At 38.3% G+C, this 23990-nt stretch overlaps 2 protein-coding genes and 2 non-coding genes across 6 annotated transcripts; 3 read left to right on the forward strand and 1 right to left on the reverse strand.

The window, feature by feature from the left end:
• The first annotated feature begins 172 nt into the window (after window positions 1-172).
• Window positions 173-244, forward strand: TRNAC-GCA. Its single transcript has one exon. It is a non-coding gene; the product is annotated as a tRNA-Cys (tRNA).
• A 910-nt stretch (window positions 245-1154) lies between these two features.
• On the forward strand, window positions 1155-1234 carry TRNAL-UAG. Its single transcript has one exon. It is a non-coding gene; the product is annotated as a tRNA-Leu (tRNA).
• A 389-nt stretch (window positions 1235-1623) lies between these two features.
• On the reverse strand, window positions 1624-12710 carry LOC102713078 (ABC transporter D family member 1). Its single transcript, XM_006653891.3, has 26 exons — window positions 12570-12710; window positions 12229-12415; window positions 11842-12130; window positions 11110-11334; window positions 9709-9906; window positions 9060-9514; window positions 8119-8257; window positions 7967-8045; window positions 7043-7281; window positions 6633-6937; window positions 6444-6549; window positions 6194-6355; window positions 5631-5730; window positions 5437-5545; window positions 5076-5166; window positions 4781-4905; window positions 4529-4678; window positions 4362-4434; window positions 4023-4203; window positions 3775-3933; window positions 3254-3400; window positions 2946-3152; window positions 2692-2846; window positions 2520-2572; window positions 2346-2424; window positions 1624-2181 (listed from the first exon to the last, which is right to left on the reverse strand). The coding sequence occupies exons 2-26, from the start codon at window positions 12288-12290 to the stop codon at window positions 2095-2097; spliced, it is 3975 nt and encodes a 1324-aa protein (XP_006653954.1). The 5' UTR covers window positions 12291-12415; window positions 12570-12710; the 3' UTR covers window positions 1624-2094.
• A 5189-nt stretch (window positions 12711-17899) lies between these two features.
• On the forward strand, window positions 17900-23063 carry LOC102713356 (transcription initiation factor IIA subunit 2). Of its 3 annotated transcripts, none has more exons than XM_015837558.2 (4): window positions 17900-18000; window positions 18200-18369; window positions 18458-18508; window positions 22659-23063. In XM_015837558.2, the coding sequence occupies exons 2-4, from the start codon at window positions 18241-18243 to the stop codon at window positions 22797-22799; spliced, it is 321 nt and encodes a 106-aa protein (XP_015693044.1). In that variant the 5' UTR covers window positions 17900-18000; window positions 18200-18240; the 3' UTR covers window positions 22800-23063. The 3 variants fall into 3 exon arrangements, with proteins under 3 accessions (XP_015693044.1, XP_006653955.1, XP_015693045.1); XM_006653892.3 differs by having other exon boundaries at window positions 17900-17994; XM_015837559.2 differs by lacking the exon at window positions 17900-18000 and adding an exon at window positions 18026-18108.
• Window positions 23064-23990: the final 927 nt, after the last annotated feature.

Consider the following 23990-nt stretch of genomic DNA (forward strand, 5'->3'; position numbering starts at 1 on the left):
CTGTAGGAAAATAAAATTAATATGAGTGCACATGCAAAGGAACTGCAAAATTATTTGCCGTATAAGCAACTCTTAATTTTCCCAATTATTTACTTCAATTACGCTGATCTTATGGAAGCACCACATCTATGTATAAATACATAAATATGTAGAATCTCATTGAAAAACAATTGGGTCCATAGCTCAGTGGTAGAGCAATTGACTGCAGATCAATAGGTCTCCGGTTCGAACCCGGATGGGCCCTTCTGAAATGAATTTTTTATCTTTTCCTACTTCAGATATCCGATTGATTTTAAACTGTTTTTGTTCAAACATCTTGTTTTTATCTGTTTTTTTTCTTTTAACTTCAAACATCTTGTTTTTAAAAGTCAATCATCTGGTTATTTTTTTATCTGTTTTGTCTCTTACTTTCGAATATTTATTTTTTAATCTTTTTTAACTAAAATATCCAATTGCTTTCAACCTTCAAACATCTTGCCGTTTTTATCTGTTTTTTTTACTTCAAATATCTATTTTTTAATCTTTTCTTACTTCAAATATCCTATTGCTTTTTAGATTAATAGAAAATGGTTAAATTGAAAACTCCATCTATCCCAATATAGCAACTTTCAAACTTCTTTTGAAACATCTAATTGTTTTTTAGCCTAATAAGAAACTCCCTTTGTTTCGAAATATAGAAAATCCTAGCATTTCAAAATTTAGTTTTTTAACTTCAAACATCTGATTTTTATAGCTTAATAGGAAACTCTCCGTGTCTCAAAATATTGCAACTTTCAAACATCTGATAGTTTTTTTAATCTTAATTGGGATCTCCCTCTATCTCTAAATATATGAACTTATAGCATTTAAAACTTATGCCAAAATATAGCAACTAAACCTTTTCCCTAATCTGAACCAACAACAAATATCATCAATTTAATTTTATCTTTCTTATCCTTGTGAAAAACTTCACAAATACTTATATTTTGGAATAGGTGGAGCAGAAAACAATATCAGGGAAACTTAATTTAGAACTTAAAATTCAAAGGCTCCAGGAGACAGGTAGGATTCTGGTTATAAAACACACCAGTTTCTAACTTGTTTCAATAGTATAAATCATTTTTTTATTTCAATATTAAGGTGTTAGTAAATAATTCTGCTAATCGCCAAGAGAAGACAGTTTGGCCGAGTGGTCTAAGGCGCCAGATTTAGGCTCTGGTCCGAAAGGGCGTGGGTTCAAATCCCACAGCTGTCAATTTATTTATATATTTTTTAAATTCTTTTGGGCATGATTTGTGGGTTCAAATCCCACAGCTGTCAATTTATTTATATATTTTCTAAATTCTTTTGGGCATGATTTGCCATTGTATATCCCTTTTTTATTTTTATTTTTTGGCATAATCTTGCCAATGTATATCCCTTTAGTTTCTTTCACAAATATTATTCTCCAGGCATAATAATTATTCTCATGATCTTGACGTCATTCCGTTAATTCTTTCTTTTTCACAATTATTATGAACCTCCAGGAACAAATAAAACAAGAGTGAATCACATATGCAATCATGCGCAACCAACATTGAAAAAAAAAACAGCATCCAAGAATCAATGCAGTTGTAGTAAAAGGAAAAATAACCAGCAGTCTGATGTTGCTTCAAACCGAATCTTCAAGAATCACTTGGCATTTACATACGATTTAACAGTTGGTTTCTACATACATGCCATAACTTGATGGCAGCAAAGCAGGTAGCCACATTATTACTTATCGAATCAAATATCAACAATAGGTTGGGTTAACAGGTCTGGGAAATCTGTACTGTACTATCACCTTATTATTATGATATTATCTACTACTAAAACAAACACCTCTCTCTATGCTCATCCCTGCAACTCCCATCACCTACCTCGTATGAACTAAACTACAATGCCATCTTTGATGTCAAATAGCCGACCATGTCCTTACTTTCTTGAGAAAAATATAATGAGACTGCAACCCTGTACTTCTCACTCACAATAGCTGCTTTGCAATTGTACAAACTGCTAGTGCAGCCTGATATCAACAAGCAGCATCAGCAGCAGCAGCAGCTGGGGAGTCTAATGCCAGGAAATCCAGACTGGTCATTGGTGGATCTCACATAACTCCCAGTTCCCTTCTCCATCGATGAGCTTCAACTCCAAGGAATGGAAGGGAATCAAAGCTGGCCTCTGTAAACAGGGAAATGCTTCAGCAACACTAAATCCCAAGGTGTCCAGGAGCAAGCATAGATTCAGGATGGAGACGCTTTAGTGCTTTAGTTGACAAATATTTGCTACGAAGAATCACGAGGATCACAGCAGAAAGTTATCACAAGAATCAAGTCGATACTTACTTGCGAGGAAGTGATCACAGTTATGCCCATGCTAGTTGCTAGCTTGTACAAATGCTCTTCAACATCAACGCTTGTAGCACTGCAATGAAGTAGTATGTGTTTTAGGAAACTGCAGTAATTTATCAAGAGAATAAGAACAAGCAATGTCAATCGAGTGTCATGGTGACCACATACTTCGTGCATTCATCAAGGATACCAAATTTAGGATGGTGGAAAAACAAACGAGCCTGAAATGAAACAACACCTCCAACTTTAATCAAAAGAATTTAAGAGGCAAAACCATAGAAAATGAAGCGGACTGAACTGTTAGTCACAGTAAAAAGACTGAAAAAGAGTTGGCACTGACCATTCCGAGCCTCTGCTGTTCTCCCAATGATAAAACATCTTCCCAGTTTGAAGTTGAGTCCCACCCTTCTCTTTCCAAAAGATAGACCAGCCGAACATTCACTAGAATTGTCTTCAGGTGATCATCCAGCAGATCAGAAGCACTGGACCTGTTACCTACATTACCATTGTGTTCCCATATCATTGTAAATAAAACCATACAAGGTTAAAATACAGTTGTTATTTATTCAACAGAAAAAAGTAAGTGATACCTACCAGAGTTGTATAATGAAGAAATTTTCATCTCTGCTTCCTCCCTCGAGAGAGGGTATATGATCTGATCTCTCAGAGTACCCAGGCTGGTATATGGACGCTGCGGAACATGAAACATCCCATCTGAGGGTTTGGTAACTCTCCCTGAAGACACTGGCCATAAATCTCTGAGCACTCTAAAAATAGAACTCTTTCCACTACCATTGGGGCCTTCAGGAACCAAGGTAAAAAGAAAACGAAACAATGTTAGCCTTATTGTTAAAATTGTATTAAAGGTAAATAAGGGTTGCCAGCAGAAAAAGGCCACATACCAGTCAGAAGAAGGCTTTTTCCTTGTTGCACATTGCATGACAGCTTGCTAGCTAATAGTTTCCGTGATGGTGTTACAATATCCACTTCATAAAATGAAATAATTTCTTCTGAGGCTGCACTAACAACATCGGAAGATGCAACGGTATCTGCAGAAACAACAGTTTGAAAGTCAATACTTAGCTACCATGAATATATAATGAAAGCTTTAAAAATGAGCATATCATCAGTTGATCGAGAACAATATGAACATAAATTATCGTCCAACCCAATCAAATGTGTTGTTTCAAAACCCTCATAGACTCTTCAAGAAAGCTCATTGAACAATGTAATAGATTTTTAAAGCAAACAGGGGCATACCATGGAATAGATTCACTACAAGATTTCATATTGCCCCGTAAGGTTGTAACTCTACAACTGCAGTGAATGAGCACTGCTAACCTAACTTGTATGTACTGGAAAAGAAATGCTTTCAGAAAGAACTTAAAGAAAAATTTAATCAAGTCAGCGATCTGAAACTTACCCCTTTGAGCTACACGAAGAAGCTCCTCAAGCTCAAATATCCTGTTTATTCCACCCGAAAGTTCAAGGAACTTTTTATGTAACTCAAGAATGTCACCAAAGGCTATGAAGCTTTGTGACACCACAGATGCCAAGAACCGCAGAGCATGTGCCAGCTCACCTGTTACACATAATTAAGTAAAATATTTTCAATAGTTCTTGATGAAATAATGTAGTTTTGACAGAAGAAGAGTTTTAATGATTATTCACCTTGAGTTGAAGTCAAAGCTCTGTCACCCTTGTGCTCCAGAGCATATAACAAACTAAGACCCCATGTTACATTGTGAGGGAGTTGCTTTGTCACAAAATCATCAACAATACCATAAAGCCACTGTTTCCTCAACAGAATCTTTGAGTGGTCAAGCAGTTTCTTGAATTTAGCCTCAACCATCTGATATGAGAACAAAATTGTTAGCAGAGTTGCTATAGTTCATCTCATCTAACACAATAGTGCAGAAAAGACCCAGACGACAGAAAACAGATACTAATGGCTGGAAAGTGGGTATACATTTTCTTTAACCATTTTGTATTTAGTGTGAAGGAACTTACTGCTTTTTCTCTTGATCCACCACCAAAGAAAGCAATTGATTCAGCGTGTGTCCGCAGTCTCGAGTGCATGAACCTTGTACATTGTTCACCAGGTTAAAACTATGATATTCTGGACATCAGAAAAGCAGTCAGGTATGTGAAGACAAGAGAGAATATGCCATGTTAACCTGAAAGTTCCTTTGAGTTCTTGTTCTTGGCCTGCAAGATGACCAAAGTCGGGGGATACAGCTCTCAGAAAGCCCAAACCGAACAGCATGTATGCATACAATATAGCAACTCCTCTTCGCCCAGACAAAAGCTTCATTCTCCATGTGAACCTAGTGAATGTGTTTGGGTTTTTGTATTACAATGCATGTCAGAATGCTAATAAAAAAATGAAACAAAGTACATATGAATGCTTGATACCAAGGATAACTCACCAAAGGATGTCAACAAGTGGTTTTACCATTCCAGTAACCAAACCAGCAAGGTCAGTGGTCAACTTATCCACATCAAGTGTCAATCTTTGATCTGCATCAATACTTTTACCTGACATGTTGAATACCTGAAAACATATAATAGAATAACTTAGATTCAGTCAAACTCCCAAAGTATTACATCTGTTTAATACAAAATTTCATTGCCAAACTAAAACCTTTGTAATGTTTAAAGATGAATATCAACAAGCACCAATTAAAAGGAACACTACCCAATTTGTTCTGCAAGAGTATGTACCTTGTAGAATGCATTTCTTTTCAAATAGTATTGAAGCAAATGATTGGTCAGGCGAATTCGCCATCCAAGGGCAAGTCCGGCAGTAAGGGTTCTGTGAATTATAGATTATTAAAGCCATGAATTCAAACATACAGAGAAAGTTATAAACCTACCAAAATATAAATTCACCAAAATGGCATTTCGGGTTTACAATAGGTCAATAGCTCTGGATGAGAGAAAATGATAATATTTTAGACAAAGACTCAAAGTGTTAACCAGAAAGCAGCAGGTGTTTCATTAAAACTGAAACATTAAGTGATTATTCAGGATTTCATGGTAAAAGAGCAAAATAGTTTCTGAAATGAAGGTACACACAGATTACCTCAAAGATGGGGCCACAAAAGAATTTGCTGCACTTTGCAGAATACTGATACCAATCAGACGCATAAAGGCAACTTTATCCTGCTCCAAGACAAACTTAACAGTTGTCCCTGACATAACAGGATGTATCAGACAAGAAATTCATTTGCAGATATTCTGAGTTCTGACAGTAGTAAGATATTAAACAAAGCCAACCATTCAGTGAAGCAATTCGATCTGAAATCCAAGTTCGAGAGAAAACAAGTAGAGCAACAGCAAGCAATTGTCCTCCTTGTTTGTCAAATAGCTTAGGAACCTGGAGAGCAAGGAGTGAACAACATTAGAATTTAATGACATTAACATCAGATGTAAGCTTCCATGAGATGAATGCTTCACTAGATATATTTCCAGCTTTTCCTTTAAATTCTGGATAAATTCCTTACTTGCCCCTGGAAGTTTACCTGTCCCCCCTTATTTGCCGCATGCTCTCTCAATGGCTTGTGGATCCAGGGTCCACATGCCAGTGAGGCATTAGGCACAAATAAGGGATTCCACAAAATTCAAGTGGCAAATAATGAATTTCCTTTTAAGTTCCGTAAGTAAACACTGCATCAGTATACTAAAAAAAACTTTAATTTCTAGCATCTGCAGATATACATTAACTCTTATGGGAGCAACCGAGTATTACCTAGAAATAATATCTGTAGTAACTGAATATTGCCTTACTGAGGAATAGCAATGAAAGAAAACTAGTGAAGTACGAAATAGACATAGCATACCAATATTTTAACCATTGCAACTACTCTGGGAGGCAGAGGTCTTGGGAAGCATCGTAAATGTGGAACTTTATGTGTTTGTGCTGTTTGTTCTATTTCCAACCTGGGGGAAGTTGCTATAACCTTTGTAGTGTAAGAATGTTCCTTGGTCTTTGAAGCGTTGCTCTAGTATAGAAAACACATAAAAACAGTGGCACAGAAAATATTAGTTATTAACAGAATATGAAGTAAGAAATATTCATGCATCATATACCTTTGCCCTGCCCATAAATGCCCTTTGAACAGTAAGCGCATCAGATTTACGATCAGTTTCCAATGATGCATAGTCAGACTCTTCAGTAGAAAATGATGAGCCATCCCTGCAAAATCAAAAGCAACATTAAACTTCTACCAAATTAACTTCAGAATGCAAATATTCAGGTATTATTTCAGGGCTTACAACCTTCTATGCTGGACATCCCACCCTCCTTCACCATCCAAAGACAAAACTATATCGTGAAATGCAACTAAAGCTGGGCGATGAGATATTGTTATGCATGATGTTCCCATTGCTCGAACCTTTTTGCAAAAACGTTCTTCCATATCAATTGTCACAGCACTAGTACACTCATCAAGGATGGCGAACTTTGGTTTATGGTAGAATAACCTTGCCATTCCTAATCTTTGTTGCTCACCAAGGGAGAGCTCATCACCCCAATTAACTTCCTTATCAAGAGGATAGCGTTCTAGCAGGTATTCCAAATCAACCTGCATAAGGAGCATGGTTACAATCCAGAAGATCACTGTACTAAAAGTAGTACATCAATAAAGCATAATATAAATGACAATAAGTATCAATATGAATTCAATTACATTCTTTAGAAGGTCCACCATGCCATCATAGCTAAGGGGTTCAGTCTCCTGATCTGCTGTAAGAGGATAAATTAACTGTTCACGAAGCGTGCCAACAGCTGTATATGGTCTTTGGGGGACATAGAAAATTTCCTTATTAAGATCAGAGCCAACACCAGGTTTGACAATATGACCAGAAACTAATGGCCATAAGCCTCCAAGGACCCGAAAAAGAGAGCTTTTTCCACTACCATTCGGACCTGAAACAATAGAAGTCAGTGGAATACTAACTTTAACTTTCATATCATGCAAAGATGAATCAACCTTGAAATCTATGTAACAGAACATGCATAATAAGATAGGCCAACATTTTTTAAGCAGTAAATTACGGACAAATCTTTCAAAAGGGCGCACTTAACCGCCTTGTGTTTTTAAGTAGCACCTTTAGTAACTTATCTGACTAGCAAATGAGTGTTTTTCAAGATAGCAGCAATTTTTTGTTTAATGTAACCGCAGAACTTGCAATATGATGCTGTAGTTAATCTTTGGTTCAGTATTTTTTTAATTGGTCATCTTTCAGGAAATTTCTGACATCAGCAAGAATTTTTAATTACTACCGTAGAACCTACAATCTTCAAACTAGTGTTTATGCCCTAAGAGGCACAGATAGTGAATTAAAAATAAAATAGAAAAACACAACATAAAATTTGAAAAGCAACAGGGTCACTACATATTTGATGTGTTGGGAGGCAAAGACCAGGCAATTATGGGAACAGTTCACAATTACATAGTGGTATCAGGAGAGCCTAGACATGAAGTGGTACATATATTCCCATATATTTTCCTGTTTGGAAGGTCAAATTTCAATTAACTTAATGTTCAGTGCAACTTGCATCACAAAAGTAAAAGTCACAGCTCCAAATTCATTTGATAGGAGAGGATTACCAGTGATCAAAAGATTAGAACCCCTTTCTACTCGCAGAGTTAAATCATCAACCAAGACATTGTTAGCAGGTGTCACCACCTGCAAGGATCTGATATGAGAACTTTGGAAGAGATAGCGACTATGATCCTCCTTCAATTTATGCAGTTATTACCTTAACACCTGAAAATTCTATATGGTTTGCTTCACTGATATAATTTCCAGCAGGGGAATTATGATTTAATGATCTATCACGAACGCCAGACAATTCGCGTGAAACATCCAGTAACTCACGAATGCGGTCTGCATATCCACTGAAAAAATACAGTGGAAACTCATTTGTGTTACAATCATGCTAGAAGGAAATGAGTAAATGACAAACTTAAAGAGAACAGCAACTGCATCCCATGGCGGTAAGGGTCACCATTAAGTTTGCCCATGAACAGCATACCATGTAACAAATTGTGTGATCCATGAACAGTATACCTTGTAACAAATTGTGTGATTTCAATAGAACTATGATTTTGTTAGGAAGGCTTAAAGCCAGATTATACAATCAAATTATCAGTCCTCATCAAGAGAAAAACTAAGAAACCTTGGGGGCACTGACAACTATGAAATATTAAAAAGGGAAAAAAGATATGTAAAATATATTAGGAAGAGGAAACATAGGCTACTTATATTCCACCACATATTATGAGTTGCACTTGGAAGTTAGAACAACAACCAAGAAGTGAAATGATCTTCATGAAAAATGCCAATTGGTTTGTGATAAATGTAAATAGATCATTTGTGCATACAGCTTGTAATATGATTATTTCTGAATTGATGTGCAATTGTAAATTATATATATGCTATAAAAATATACAATTTATCAAGTTTGGAACTTATATGGTTATCTGAAATCATTGCAGTGAATAGGTGTTTGGTTAGCAGCATAAGGATTGCCAGTTGGTAAAATTCATTTACACAAAACATTAAATCAGATTCAGATAATTTGATTGGCAGACCGTGCATGGCACCTGCCCACTAATTTCTTCACGCGAAATACTGCCTGCAATGAAAAAACTGGACCTATAAGATGTTATCAATAGTGTGAAGAAGATATGAATTTACCTTAGAATATTTAAGCGTCTTGTGCTTATAGATAGGATCCCAAGAGACTGAAATAGTGATATGATCACGCTTGTGTGATATCGAAGATTACTTAACATTTCAGCCCTTCCTAGTGTAGATGAATCAGGTCTGAGGTGGCCAGAGAAGAAAGGTTCAATAATGAGGACGACTGCTACAGTTGCACCAAAATACTTCAGAAAGAAATCTTGAATCATGCCGAACCACCAGTTCTCATGTAGTACACGATTCAGGTGCCTAATAAGAGCCTTGAACCGCTGCATAATATAATGTGCTTCTCTACTCTCACCACCATAAAATGCCACACTCTCAGCGTGAGTTCTTAATCGTGAATGAAGTTGACGATAATCTCCTTCTAGTTGCTGTTCCATGGATTTCAGCTTGCCAAAAGCAGGGGAGAAATTTCTAATTGCTCCACCTGCTACTAGTATATATGCCTGAAAAGTATTTAGTTTTTAGTAATATCTAATAAAGCTAACAGGGTGAGAAAGTAGTGGCGGCCATCTACATTGCAGAAACAGTGAAATGGAGAGGGATGCACATGATTTGATCACTAATCCTCATAATTAAAGGGTATCAATGTACCATTACTGGATGAAATTCCAATTAAGCTTTTCAATTAGAAAATTACCACAATCCAGGCCATGTATTTTGGACTTGCATAAGAACATAGACGCCAGGTGTATATTAATCCTTCTGCGACTGCAGCTAGATCATCCTGTACAAGTTCACTTAGTTCAGAACAGAACTTTGGAATATCACTAGCAATCCTTTGCTCTGGGTTTGATATTCGATGATCCACATGTGAAATTTTGTAGTAAACCATATTCTGGGCATACAGCAAAAACAAAAACAGTGAGATACCTTATTAAGGTTGTATTTCATACAAAAGGCATTAAGTAAATTATCAAAAGATGCATACACAAGTTAGTTGTAATTATGATGATTAACATAAAAATAAATTAATCTGACCAGAAACTACATAAAAATAAAAATGAAGAAACTTCACAATCTGAATTATGACAAAACAATGTAAATATGTAATTACTAGTAATATATTGATAATTTCTTGCAAAATTCAAGAGCATAGGAAAATAAACTAGCAGAGGAGATGATAGTTCAATACCGAAACCAGCTAGAATAAATAGAAATTTATTTACTCACCAATCTAGGGAAGATAATCTCAGATGAAACTGGTAAAATCAATTTTCTTGGTGGGATATGAGACATGTATGAATCAACTTTTTCAGTTTGAAAGTCAATACTTTAAACAGCTCTCAGAAACACATTAATGGTGTAGTAGAAAGTAGAAATGTGTCGAGGGAATGGTGTTACATGGGTTTGAACCTCTCAGTCAAACAAGTGTCTGTTGCCAGAAATGTTTTCCTTGCATAATAACATATCAGGAAGTTGCGAGCATTATGTTTGTACATTTACTTCCATACCAAGATTAGCACAGTTGATGATATTAGCCCAAGTACTAACAATACTCCCTTAGATATCAACTATGGATTGGTTGAATCTGTTGAACGAAATTACACCCCCCCCCCCCAGTTCTCTGTACTTGTAGGAATTGTTTTTATTTATGTTCTATAGAAAGCTTAGCTCTGTTGATGATATTAGCCCAAGTATAAAACATATGCCCTTGGCTATCAACTATGGATTGATTGAATTTGTTGAATGACATTACACATTCCTATTCAATAATGGCTGGCACATGAATCTAGTCCGGTATGCTGGTGGACTCCCAGTTCCTGTACTTGTAGAAATTATTCTAATTTATGTTCGATAGCAAGATACGCTATGCTTTGGATGAAAAGTCTTGTTCTATGAGCTGATTTTTTCTGCAACGGCCATTAGTTTAGTATGTACAACACAATCCTCCCAGGGAAGGATACCAACTGAAATAATTCCATTGATGTTAGAAGCTTGAAAAGTACTCTTCGGATAATGCAGAGGATGAACACAACACAAGTGAGATATGTGTGCAATGGGATTATGGAAAGTAAAAACAAAATTGATTGAAATGTACCTGAAAATAATCAGCATGGACAAGATCTGTCAAAATTTTCTTGAAACGCAGACTCAAAGACCCTGTTAAGTATTTTGAGGTCTGGTATACAGTGGATTGAAGAAAGCATAGGATTAGATTTTCGATGATTAGGCGTGTAAAGGTTGGAACACGCCGAAGAAATGCTGCCCTAAACAAATAGCCTTGGACTCTTGCTAGTCTATGCCCCACAGCAGTACGCAACACCTGCAAAAATAAATTGTTTTAATGCTGACAATAATGTTTTATATTATTGTTCAGTTAATAAAGCTACTTATAGCATTTGAATATCCAGTAATATTACTAAAATGGTAAAGACATAAAGGTCCATGCAATGGTAAGACCATTTTACTAAATGAACCACAAGCCTATGTCTAGGCATTTCAATTTTTTGAAAATGAAACATATGAAAACAGTACGAGCTGAACATTGCAGAGTTGCAAAATAAAATCAATTACTTTCATACTATCGTTACACACTATGAATTATCAGTTTTACAAAACAGAGTAATTACTAGAGATCTGAGATTATCAGTGTGCTGTCTTTGCGTGTTTGTAGGAGCTGTTCACTGATGAGAAAAGTGACCTGTTTCCTCTGTGCAGAATCGTTTAATGCTTGAAATTGCTCTGTGGGAACTACTGATATGAACTTTTCACAAAAACTAAAAAAAAAGGTAGAATGGGTGCAGCAGCACCATAGAATGGCAGAAATTACCGCTGTTAACATCAAGCCAATAAGGTAGCGGGTGCCATTTGGTCCAATCTTCTTCAGTAGGATGGCAGCAAGGAAATGCAAAGATCTCAGGCTACCTTTCCTTCGCTTTGTCCCGGCCAATCTACCATCCACACCATTTTGAGCCGTCCTGTCTCCATTCCTCGCCAATGCACTGGCATCATCACCATAATTCTCCTCTGAACGCCTTCTCCGTTGGCCTTGGCTTGAGCGTGCATAAGCCAAAGCTCCTCCGGCAAGCAGCGCACCGGAAACAACCGCAAGAGTTTTCCTGTTCCCACAAAAGAATGCTTCTTTCTTATAACAAGCAAAAGGGGTAAAATCCCAGGTTCCAGAACAAGGACGATCAAGAAGAAAGTATGCGCGTACCTTCTTGATGCCAAGAGTCCTCGTCCATGCTCCGTCAACTGCAGCAGCTGCAGGGATGGCATCTCGCTCGCTGCTGTGGTCGAAGCGCAGGAGAAGATCTTGTCTGCTATCTATAAAAAACAGTAGACACTCGAGCGCGGAATCAAGCCGCCTCTCCCGCCGCCGCAACGCACCATCATCATCATCGCTGCATCCACAACCACATCCACCCCGAATTGGAAAGGAGTTTTTTTTTCCCCGCCACCTCAAGAAACGCCGGCGAGTTCAGGGGGTGCGAGCGAGATCAAAAAAAACGAATCTTTAAGCCGGGGAAAGGGAAAGGGGTTGCGGTGGATGGTCACCTCGATCTCGGCGGAGTCAGGCCGGCGAGGTAGATCGCCGGCGACGAGGGTGGTGGAGAGGAGCATGCAGTAGATGCCGCGAATGAGAGATACTCCTACTGAAATTGGCAATGGATTGCAACACTGTTGCAGTAGTAAATAAACAAGTAACAATTTTTCGGGGGTTGATGAGATTTAAGGGAGGGAGATGTGTGATAGCGACTGATTTGGATGCCTCCTCGCCACAAACTCTTCTTCCCCACTGCAATTTGCAAATCCATCCAAAAACTTTCCTTCCTTTTCTCAAACCTCTCTCCATGCCTGCTGCTCTCTGCATGTACAGTACAGTTCTTCAGAGTTTCTTGGTCATCTTCTCTGAATTTGTTGTAGCAATGATCCTTTTATCGATTCTTTATAGAAAAAAAAAGAGAGATCTTTTACCATTGGATGAGCATCTAGTCCTCTTATCATCATGGGCTCATGGCTCATGCTAGTTGGATTAGCTCAGCTGAGTGCAGCTTGTATCATTCTTAGATTTTTTTAGTTTTATAACCTGTTGCCATTCGAGACCGTTTCTGCAAATGGTATTCTACAGAGAACTAATCATATTTTACGGCATGGTTACTTATACCGTTATATAATCTAGTACAAAAAATAATGAATGTATCCTCCAGTTGGCAGAATTAAATTATATGCTCCTGAAAATGATGTATTAGAAGAATCTTTGAGAGGGTCTGAATGGAAAATAGGGCACGTTTGTTGCAATGTCATTTTTATATAATTGGATGGATTTCCCTTTCCTTGCTGGTTCCAAGCATTATTAAAGCTGCTGGTGCTGCATCGTTAAGTCTGAAGAACAACTTAAACGCCAAGTCTTGATCCTAACTGAACCCTGGAAGAAAGGCTCAACCTTTTCTCCCCGCAGTTCTAGAGAAAAACCTTTTCTCCCCGCAACAAACACACTTCGCATTTCTAGAAGCTAGAGATTGGTTATTTATCTGCAGAATTATCCGATTTGCAACTGTCGGAAGGGAATGTGCTTTTGCCATCAAAGTGAGAGCTTTCATATATCTCATGCTCTCTATCTCCGATCATTTGATTTAACTCCATCCGTTTCATAACATAAGACTTTCTAGCATTATCTAGATACATATAGATACTAATGAATTTGGACATATATATATAAATTTTATACATTCATCAATGAATGAATTTAGGCAAGGCTAGAAAGTTTTACAATATGAAACGGATGTAGTATTTTTTATGCAAATATTGATTAGAGCATCTTTAATGATAAAATAAATTACAATAAAACAAGTAATAATTACGTAAATTATTTAAATAGAATAAATAGTCAAATATAAATTTAAAAGTCAACGGTGTTAAAAAAAAGGCATTACCTAGTTTGAGGTGCTATCAAAGTTATTCATCTACTTAAAAAAGTTGAGGTGGGACAAGCTGTTTTCGATGAAAGCTGAAATTTTGAGTTGAATGTTTGACAAAATTGATGAGTCATAAGTTTCTTACATCTCAAGGTTTAATTTTTAAGCTGAATTTAACCTAAAATTTTAGATGTACTTGTATACTGTACTGTTACACATTGTCATTGTCCCAGTCCCACATGACCCAGCATCCAAGCAAGGGATTAGATTTTCCCCATCCTATACTGTAGTCTGACATTGCCCATCATCAGCTTTCTGAAGAAGAAACAAAAGCATGGTCGTTAGCTGCAAGCTGTTTGTCGTTTCTTAGTCACATTCTTCTTTTAATTATCTTTCTCCAAATCCTCATTATCTAAAAATAGCCGTATGTTGGATAGCATGAATATGCTAATTAGAAATTTAGAATTACACGTTTACACCAAATCATACGAGGGCCTGCAAAATGACTAAATTGATGGCTTAAACTACCGACCACGAATTAATGCTTCATAGTTGGAAGTGCTTATTGTATGACAGGTGACAAATAGCGATGGCAGGTACTAAGATGGAGCATCCAACTGCAATCCTTGAACTCAGTATGCAGTGCAGGGGAGAGACAAGTCAGTTGAGTTAGGTGCCTAATAACTCCCATGACGTGCCTCTGCACTCTCCATATTTTCTTCGTCACACTGCCTGTTATGATCATCTAATCTTATTATCATCTGCCTGCGTCAGTCATCTAGACTTCTAATCGATTTAGTCTTGGTCTCGGTTAGTTTGATTTTAATTTTTTTCTCTTAGTCATTTTTGCCCACCTCTTATTATATACTCCTACCTTAATTATTCGGTTCGGATTAAAGCAAAAGATACCAACAGTAATAAGTTAGCAGTTGCTGCTCCATTCTAAATTTCACAATTTATTGCAAAAACAATAAATTTGCATTTCAAAATTATTAAGACTCCATACAGAATACAATCGTTAATTACTTTCTCCATTTTCTTTGGCGTTGATTGACCAACGACGTAGAGTTATCCTACTTCCCTCCCCTTCTACCACCATGTGTAGGGTATTCATCCTCTCATCCTATGTCATGCGTAACCACCGTAGGATCCAACGTTTTATCCTTAATCTATGTTCTAAATTTCACATCCCATCCTAATTGTATGAGATTGGTCCACCCAGCACATCAATGATCGTATGGACCTGACCCGTTACAACACATGTGCATGTTACTAGTATTTAAGAAAGGGAGTACTAACTTTTCTGATTAGATGCATGTTGGATGATAGTGTCATTTGCCATCCTGTAAGATAGAGTTTTATGACATAAAAAGTCCAATTCGCCTCCGTCAGCTATTGCCCTAGTTTGGTTCACATCCCTCAACCAAAAAACTAGATGTACTTACTCCTTCAACTATTAAACATAGTCAATCTACCTTTCTTGATGGTTTAGGCAGTGTTTTCCTCCTATTTGGCACCAATGTGGCATCATAGTCATCCAAAGTCTTAAAAAATATTGTAGGCCCTAAGTGTAAGTTCTTCTTCCTTCCTCCACTATCTATGGATGGTAATTTTGTCCACGGGTTTGGCTATCCCCGGTACACAATCCAATGGATGTAGGCATGAGCTTAATTTTTTGTCCGGGTGCACATGCGCTTGCGACCTAAAAACCCAGTGGACGGTAGCCGGGTTTTATATTTTAGGTGTGGGTAACCCATGCCTAACTCGATATTCATGTGGAGGTTAATTTTGACCTATCTCACATACCTATTTTTTATTGGCCCATTAAAATCTTGAACTTTGATAAAATCATACTAGCTTGATGATAAATTATACTGCTCTTTTAAACCATTGGTAATAATTTTATAAATTATTGATTGTGTTGCTCTTTTTTCAATTATCTATCTACTGAGATATTACTTATTTGAAAGCCATTTGAGTACAGCCGTGCCTGATGGGTACAGCTACGGGCACCAAATTATACCTGCCAACTTATCAGGCATGAATCAGGCAAGCAATGGTGGGTATCAAGTCGGGTATGGATTTGCTCTATTGTGCCTGACCCGACCTGACCCATTAGCATCCCTACACCTATCCCCTCTTCTCTCCTTACTCTATGTTGGACGCCTCGAGAGAGAGGAAGGGGTATGGTGGGGTATATGTAGGGCTCTCATTTAATTCAATCTCTCAGTAGAGGTGGCAGACAACGACACCCATCTAGCTTGATCTCGCACAAGAGCGACAAAGGAGCTTGACACAAGTGTCGAGAAGTAGAGATCGATGTCGGGGATGATGCAATGATGGTGACCGCACAACGAAGGTCAACCCATGCTCATGTGGTTAGAGATGACCATCGACAGTGACGGCGAGGAGCCAAAGTGGCTCAGGGAAGAGGACAATGCTAGCAAGTTGGAACGACAAGCTTTGCATGGTTCTCTGCCTTGTGCCAGCATGGGAACGGGTGGTATGATTAAGGGTGATGAGTGATGACCTCAATGAGCTACTCGTCGTGCATGGTGGACCGTCGTTGTCCTATATTTGCATTAGATAAAATTAGATCATGAACGATACCACGCTTGTAGGCCGACGTTAAAGGGAGTAGCCTTGTGCATGAATGATTTGGGGACAACTAGATGGCACCGTTCGGGCCTTGGGGATCTCTCTTCTCCTCTTGTCCCTCTATCTCTTTGCTATTGTCCTTTCATGCTATCCCATCCTAGCTCTGCGCCGAGCTTTGAGCTTTAATGTCATGAGGTGGATTGACCTCGTTTACATTGCCTCACCATCGGTATAGATAGGGGGGGAGAAGTACCGTTATGGTATTTTCACATAGAATATACCTATTATTTTAATCGCCAAGAAGGTAAATTGAGCATATTTTAAGGATTGTTCACACCCAAACCAACCCTATCAAATTTTTGGCATTGCCAAATTTTCGTAGGCCATCAACCAAACAAGATTTTAACATCATAACCTTACCTATTCCTACCAACATTGGATAAACTCGAAAACTTCTACTCACGACATTGCACCAACCATTAGTAAGGTGTCAAACCAAATACAAACTCCACATTTTGGCCTTGTAAATGGTACTATTTTGGCCATGAACTGGACATACCCTTACTAGTTGAGGGACTTTCATATCTAATTTTATGGTTGAAGGACGTGGATCAGCCCGAGACAGTGGTTGATGAATCTCATGCAAAAAGTCATAAACATTATACAATATACAATTAGGTGGTGTTTAGGTGCAATAGTTAGTGATTGTAGTTTACAATATCATATTGAAAATAATGAAGAATGAGAAGACAATAAAAAGAAGAGTGCGGCGATAAATGTTTAGTTTCACACCGCAATATGGTAAATGATAAATTTATGTTAAGGATTCTTAAATTTCAATAATACTAGTAAACTATTGATAAATGAGAGGTATAACAGTTAAGTGAACTTTCTCTTTTGTGTATGGGTGGTGACTAATCTCCTCCTTATTTTACATCCACTTGAAATCTTCATCGCGTGTTTAGCTAATGAACATCTCAATTTAAATCGAGTAAAGAAACATTTTAAATAGTTTGTTTCCATGCTAGTCCACTTATATAGGTAACTAATATTTATCGGGGTAACTTGTAGCATACTAGTTAAAAAACAATCAAATAAAATGGTAGCCAATATTCAGTGGGAGTATTATAAATTACACATCTTACGCTTAAAATTCTATGTATTTAAACTATTATTTTGAAATCTTAACATGTATCTTGTTAAGAAAAAAAATGGTATTTTCAATTAACATATAAGTAAAAAAGACAGAATAAAAACAAAAACAATCGTAATAGAGGAGACACAAATATCTCAGATTCCCAATCCCAGGCATCCACTGCAATGCCCAAAAAAGGAAAAGAAGAAGGAGAAAAATCATTTCCCCCTTCCCTCCCTCCCCTCCGTCCGCCCTCTTCCCCCTCGGCGTCGACTCCTCTCCTCCTGCGCGACCAGGGCCGCCGTCGTCCTGCTGCATCCTCGGCCCGCCGGTGAGCGTGAGCGTCCATCCGTCACGCTTGCGCAGCAACATCCTCTTTCTCGTTTCTCTCTATCCACGCGCTTTTTTTCTTCTTATTCTTCCGGAATTCGCTTCGTGAACCCTAGTTAGCTCCTCTTCTAGATCTGGAAGCTTTTCTCTTAACTTGCCTTAAGCTTAATGCTAATAAAAATTTGTTCTTTTTTTTTTGTTCCCAGAAAGTTCCGACGTTAGATCCGCGTCTGAGGTCCTCATCGCCATGGCCACCTTCGAGCTCTACCGGAGGTCCACCATTGGTATGTGCCTCACTGAGACGCTCGACGAGATGGTCTCCAGCGGCACTCTCAGCCCCGAGCTTGCCATTCAAGTGCTTGTCCAGTTTGACAAGGTATAGCTCTCCTCCTATTTATTTGTAGGTACTATTGGAAATCGAGTAAGTGGCTCATTTTGTCTGCTCGCCTCTTCGTGATTATTAGTCGATGACGGAGGCCTTGGAGAACCAAGTCAAGAGCAAGGTTTCTATCAAGGTATCTGCTTGCTGTTACTACACATGAAAAAAAATAAAAGTTAATATCTGCCCTGTTTGGAGCTTCAGCCATCAGATTGTTATTTATGCTTGACAATTGATATGTGACTGTCATGTAATTTCACTGGTGCTAGAGCTATGATCTTTTTGAGTATGATCGTTTTGTTAGTTTTCTGGGCACTCCAGTGCATGTACTTGGTTGTTGATTCAGCGTTGCCAGCTTGCGATGCGATTAGCTTTCCTGTACACACCTTGGTTAAGGCGGCAAGTCTAAAATTTCTCTCATGCACACATTATTCCTGAAGGAATCCATCCACATCGGATGCTTAGGGAGATACCTTCGCTAACCCTGTCTTGTGTATGCTGCTCTGAGCTCTGAGGGGTATTTCACAAACTTTAATAGAGAAGAGTAACAGAACTACGTCCTATCAAGTATCAACGACACAATGCATGGGCATAACTTGACAAAGCTTCCACTTATCTCATATATGCTTTTGTTCTTTTTTGGTGGATACAAGCATAGTTTCAGTTCTTTATTCTGCATCACATCAAGTACTGGATTTGCTCAGCATCTAAGCTGTTGATTTGGATTTGGAAAGGAATAAAAACTTGTATGAGATAGACAAGCCAGAGGATGTCAGTATCTTTTCTTGTCAGCTTATTCAGCAACATAATGGAATTATTGATAAATATTGGTGTCAAATTCCTAGTCCTACGCATATAGCTTGTTATTCTATGGCACGAGTGATGTTTTTATTTTTGTTTGTGCTACTGTATTCAACTTATAGTTGACACTGATAGAAACTTTAGGCTAAAAGCTTCAAATCAAGGAGAACTACAGAAATGGACTGATAAAAAGTTATGATTTTCCCAATAATGGGCAACACGTTCACCTTTCTTACTGGAGTGGCGGCCTTACTCCTGTCCCATGGGTCCTAGCCCCTTTCATATGAACCGGAGCTCCGGAAGTATGCAAAAGACATATGCACGTTGCCAATCACCATAGCCTCTTATATCGACAACTTTATACAAAAGTTTGGGATTAAAAACATCAGACTTTTCCATAAGGAAAGACCAGAAATAAAGTAAATAAATGACCCTAATGATTGTATGCCGCATATTCTATAAGTGTAAGGCCACTATTTGTGAGAGCATGCTAGGGGGCAATGCGCTAACATAGTAAGAGCCCAATAGAATTACAAACCGCTGATGACACTAGAGACCGTACGAACCACAAGATGGTACTCTGTTAGTGACAATTTGTTTTTGCCTTCTGATCAAAAGTAATCTAGGTGTCGTCACTGGGTTGTCGCCAATGTACCATGGCTGTGCATACAGACCCTGCTCTTTGGATAGTTGAGAGCTCCTCTCTCCAACTGCGCTTATGTGTGTTTGTCCTCCAGACCACTTGTAGTAGATGCAGCAGGCAGCTCACGGAGTGTGAATCACTCTCACGAAAGGTGCATGCAAGAGCATTACCCTTGTAGTAGCATTGAATGATACTCCTCTTGGCATCACACCATGCCAAAACGAGTTGGGCTAAAAATACAGCATTCCATAATTAATTATAGCTACTGTATTTAATTTATAAAAGATGTTGTCTGATCGGCAGATCGGACCTGATCGCCATGGCACCGATCTGGCCGATTAATCGTCGATCAGCCTCAGCCCGATTAATCGAGGCTGATCGGTACAGTAGCACAGTACATTTACCGGAACATAATAACCCTATATACTATTTAGTGTGCAGCATAAAATGCAATGATAGAGGTATTATTTGATGGTTAGATGGTACTTACCTTTGAGCTTTGTTGTTTGAGGTGCCAGCCCAACTAAAATTCTAAGGGACAAAAGACTGTCTAGGTTGGCCCAAAACTCTAGTCACATTCTGATCGGCCTGATCGTTAGGGGCTTCTGATCGTCGACTAATCGGACGATTAGAAACCTGATCGGCTTGATAGTTTAGAATGACCTGATCGAGGTCAAGGGACCAATCAGTCCGATTAATCGCGATTAATCGGACGATCAGATAACATTGGTATCCTCTTAGCATCACACCATGCCAAAAAGAGTTGGGCTAAAACATATAGCATTTCATAATTAATTATAGCTACTGTATTCAACTTATAGTTGACACTTATAGAAACTTTAGGCTAAAAGCTTCAAATCAAGGAGAATTACAGAAATGGACTGATTAATATGACGTTTTTCCCAATAATGGGCAGCATGTTCACCTTTCTTGCTGGAATGGCGGCCTTACTCCTGTCCCCTGGGTCCTGGCCCTTTCATATGAACTGGAAGTATGCAAAAGATATATGCAGGCTGCTGATCACAATAGCCTCGTACCTCGATAACTTTATACAAAGGTTTGGGATTAAAAACATCAGATTTTTTTACATATGGAAAAACCAGAAATAAAGTAAATAAATGATCCTGATGAGTGCATGCCGCATATTTTAGAAGTTTAAGGCTGTTTGTGAGCATGCTAGGGAACAACGCGCTAACATAGTTAGAGCCCAATAGAATTACAAACCACTGATAGAACTAGAGACCGTATGAACCACAAGATGGTACCTCTGCTAGTGATAATTTGTTTTTGCCTTCTGGTCAAAAGTAATCTAGGGGTCATCACTGGGTTGGCGCCATTGCTGTGCTTACAGACCCTGCTCTTTGGATAGTCGAGAGCTCCTCTCTCCAACTGTGCCTATGTGCATCTGTCCTCCATACCACTTGTAGTAGATGCAGCAGGCAGCTCACGGAGTGTGAATCACTCTCACAAAAGGTGCATGCAAGAGCATTACCCATGTAGTAGCATTATATCACACTCCTTTTGGCATCACACCATGCCAAAAAGAGTTGGGCTAAAACATATAGCATTCCATAATTAATTATAGCCGAGAAAATCATGTTTGTCTTGTAGAGTCAACTACCTGATTATCTGCCTGGATGAAGACTAGATCTATCATCCATCTATGACAAACTGCTGGGCTATGACACATTCTTGCACCCATGCGAGAAGTCTGCTAACGCGATCCTCCATTCCACATTACAAGACTTTCTTGTTTTGTTTAGGTTCATATGTGTGCTAATGAATCTAGACGCATGTACAAAACATATACATTGATACATGGCTAAATCTAGGCAAACCTAAAAAATCTTATAATATGAAACAGAGGGAGTACTATGCAGATAAGTCATAACAATGTCCCTGCTTATTGCAGATGACATGGTGGTGCTGATATGAACTCTTTTAGATCTGTTGCTTGTCCATTCTTAGTTCTTTCTTTAGGTAACAGCACTCAAAGAAGGTCCTGTTTCCGTGTTATGATTTAGCAGTATACTCCTGAATCCCCATGAACCAACAATGGCTTGATTTTGAACTCTGAGCTCTCAACCAATCTCATCAGCTCCTAGCACATGTTCAAGTTTCTAAGACAATGTTTACATGCACAAAGGGGGTTACATGATCTGATATTCATTTTGACTTTAAAATGTTCCACTTTACCAGCTCATTTTGTTTTGGAGCCTTAGCTGATAATGTACAGTTTATGAAGACATGTTTGTTCCTATTTCTGGCCACTCATACAGCTGCCGTCATGGCGCCTGAGAAGTCCCCCTTGAATAAAGACTGTCCTTTTTTTTCCTGAATAAGTAATAACCGCACATTTAAATGCTGGATTAGGAAGGGGTCATCTCTACAATCTGGCATTCACCTTGATACATGGTGCTTGAGATGTGACATGTTGTCCTTTATTTTTGACAAAAATGCAGGGGGGCTGGAATTCCATTAGGCATTAATTAAGAAATGTACATGGTTTTATCAGTCATGAACAGTTCACTATTTTAGAAGCCAGGACTGGATTTTTGATTCATGGGGATTTTACTATATTGGAGGCCATGAACCAGAGTTTTGGTTACTCCCTCTTCTTTTTTTTTTGACTTGCTGTCTTTCTGAGTACTTTAAATTTTAAAAGCACCCCAGAAATTATCCATCCTAAGCCTCTTGTCATTTTGGATGTGTTTAAAAGATTTATTTTATTTATCAAGTTCTCCGATACAGGCCATGACGGCCTAACTTCTTTACTGTAGTTCAGATATTATGTTGTTGCATTATTATCTTACCAGGTTAGTGGTGTTTCTTCTTTTTCCAGGGCCATCTGCACACTTATAGGTTCTGTGACAATGTATGGACATTCATCTTGACTGAAGCACAATTCAAGAACGAGGAGACTACAGAGCAAGTTGGCAAGGTGAAGATTGTGGCCTGTGATTCCAAACTGCTCAGCCAATAAATTGATAACTGTGAGATCAGGGTTTGCCTGGTATTGTTAGTCTCTTCTGCTAGACCTGGCTCCGCCTGAATTGTACCACCACATTGTTTCTTTCATAATCAATGTGTGTATACAATCTTATATCCTACCAGAGTATCACAGCAGCACCTGTTTCAATTTGTATGCTTGTGTAATTGTTATGCTACTGCTGTGTTGATAATGATATAAATGACTAAACGAGGATTAGTAGAAATTGTGCGGAGTCACCCTCCTCCCCCTTCCTCATCCCTGAATCATTTTGGTTCTGTATGACTCTTTGTTCAACTCATCCATGTATCCCACAACCGTTTTTTACCGTTACTTACTGTTCTGGGAGGTACCAATATTGATGTGCACTCTTTGGGCATGTTTCATTTCTTGCTAAAATCTACTCTGCAAAATTTAGTATTACCAAAATGCCAAAAAAATGCTGTTCATGGTTGGAAGTGGCAACATATCAGACATGCCTGATCTTAAGAAAATTGTAAGGTGTATTTGCTGAACTGTTTAATTTCAAGACTCAGATTACACCCTCATCTTTTGGCTTTTGTTTATGTTTATAAGCAAAAATTTAAATTTTTAACATTAAATTTGGAGTTGATTTTGATATTTTTTGTTTATAGTTTATTTTTCAGCTTTGATTTTCAGTTGGACACATATATAGAAGCTTTAATTCGTAAATTATTGTAATGCCTGTTTGGATTTCAGTTGGATGGAGGCTCTGAGCTGTACTGGTTAGCATAGATGAATGATACTACTGTCTTGGTACCCGGTTGAAGCTCAGATTCTGAGAAGTTCTCGCGAACTTGCAGAACCTGGATGTTTTTTTGTTACCCAGTTGTCAAGATAGTTGTACGTAGTAGTATTAAAGATGAACTGACTCAGCCATTGGTTTTAAGCAAGCATGCGTGGCAGAATTCTCTGAGCACAAAAGTTTAATCATTGTCAGCACAAAGAAGTATACTAGTACTCTGGGTCGGGGACAGTTTGGTGGCCAGTTTCAAGGTTTCATCAGGAAGAGAGATTAAAATTAAGAGTGTGTAGAAGAGCCACCGGTCGAAACGTGTCTGAGAAAGTTGCAAATATCTTGCTGTGGTAGCAGTACTACTCCAGTACCAACCAAGGGTACTCCTACCAACAACAATCCTAGAGGGCATGACAGGGAATCAATCA

The sequence above is a fragment of the Oryza brachyantha genome, chromosome 5, assembly GCF_000231095.2.
Source record: "Oryza brachyantha chromosome 5, ObraRS2, whole genome shotgun sequence".
NCBI lineage: Eukaryota > Viridiplantae > Streptophyta > Magnoliopsida > Poales > Poaceae > Oryza > Oryza brachyantha.

Coding starts and splice junctions, on each gene's coding strand:
- LOC102713078 (XM_006653891.3), bottom strand. CDS start 12,290: ATGCCATCCCTGCAGCTGCTGCAGTTGACGGAGCATGGACGAGGACTC. Junction 12,131..12,228: donor GGACTCTTGGCATCAAGAAG/GTACGCGCATAC, acceptor TTGTGGGAACAG/GAAAACTCTTGCGGTTGTTT. Junction 6,550..6,632: donor TGGGATGTCCAGCATAGAAG/GTTGTAAGCCCT, acceptor TTGATTTTGCAG/GGATGGCTCATCATTTTCTA.
- LOC102713356 (XM_015837558.2), top strand. CDS start 18,241: ATGGCCACCTTCGAGCTCTACCGGAGGTCCACCATTGGTATGTGCCTC. Junction 18,370..18,457: donor TGCTTGTCCAGTTTGACAAG/GTATAGCTCTCC, acceptor CGTGATTATTAG/TCGATGACGGAGGCCTTGGA. Junction 18,509..22,658: donor AGAGCAAGGTTTCTATCAAG/GTATCTGCTTGC, acceptor TTCTTTTTCCAG/GGCCATCTGCACACTTATAG.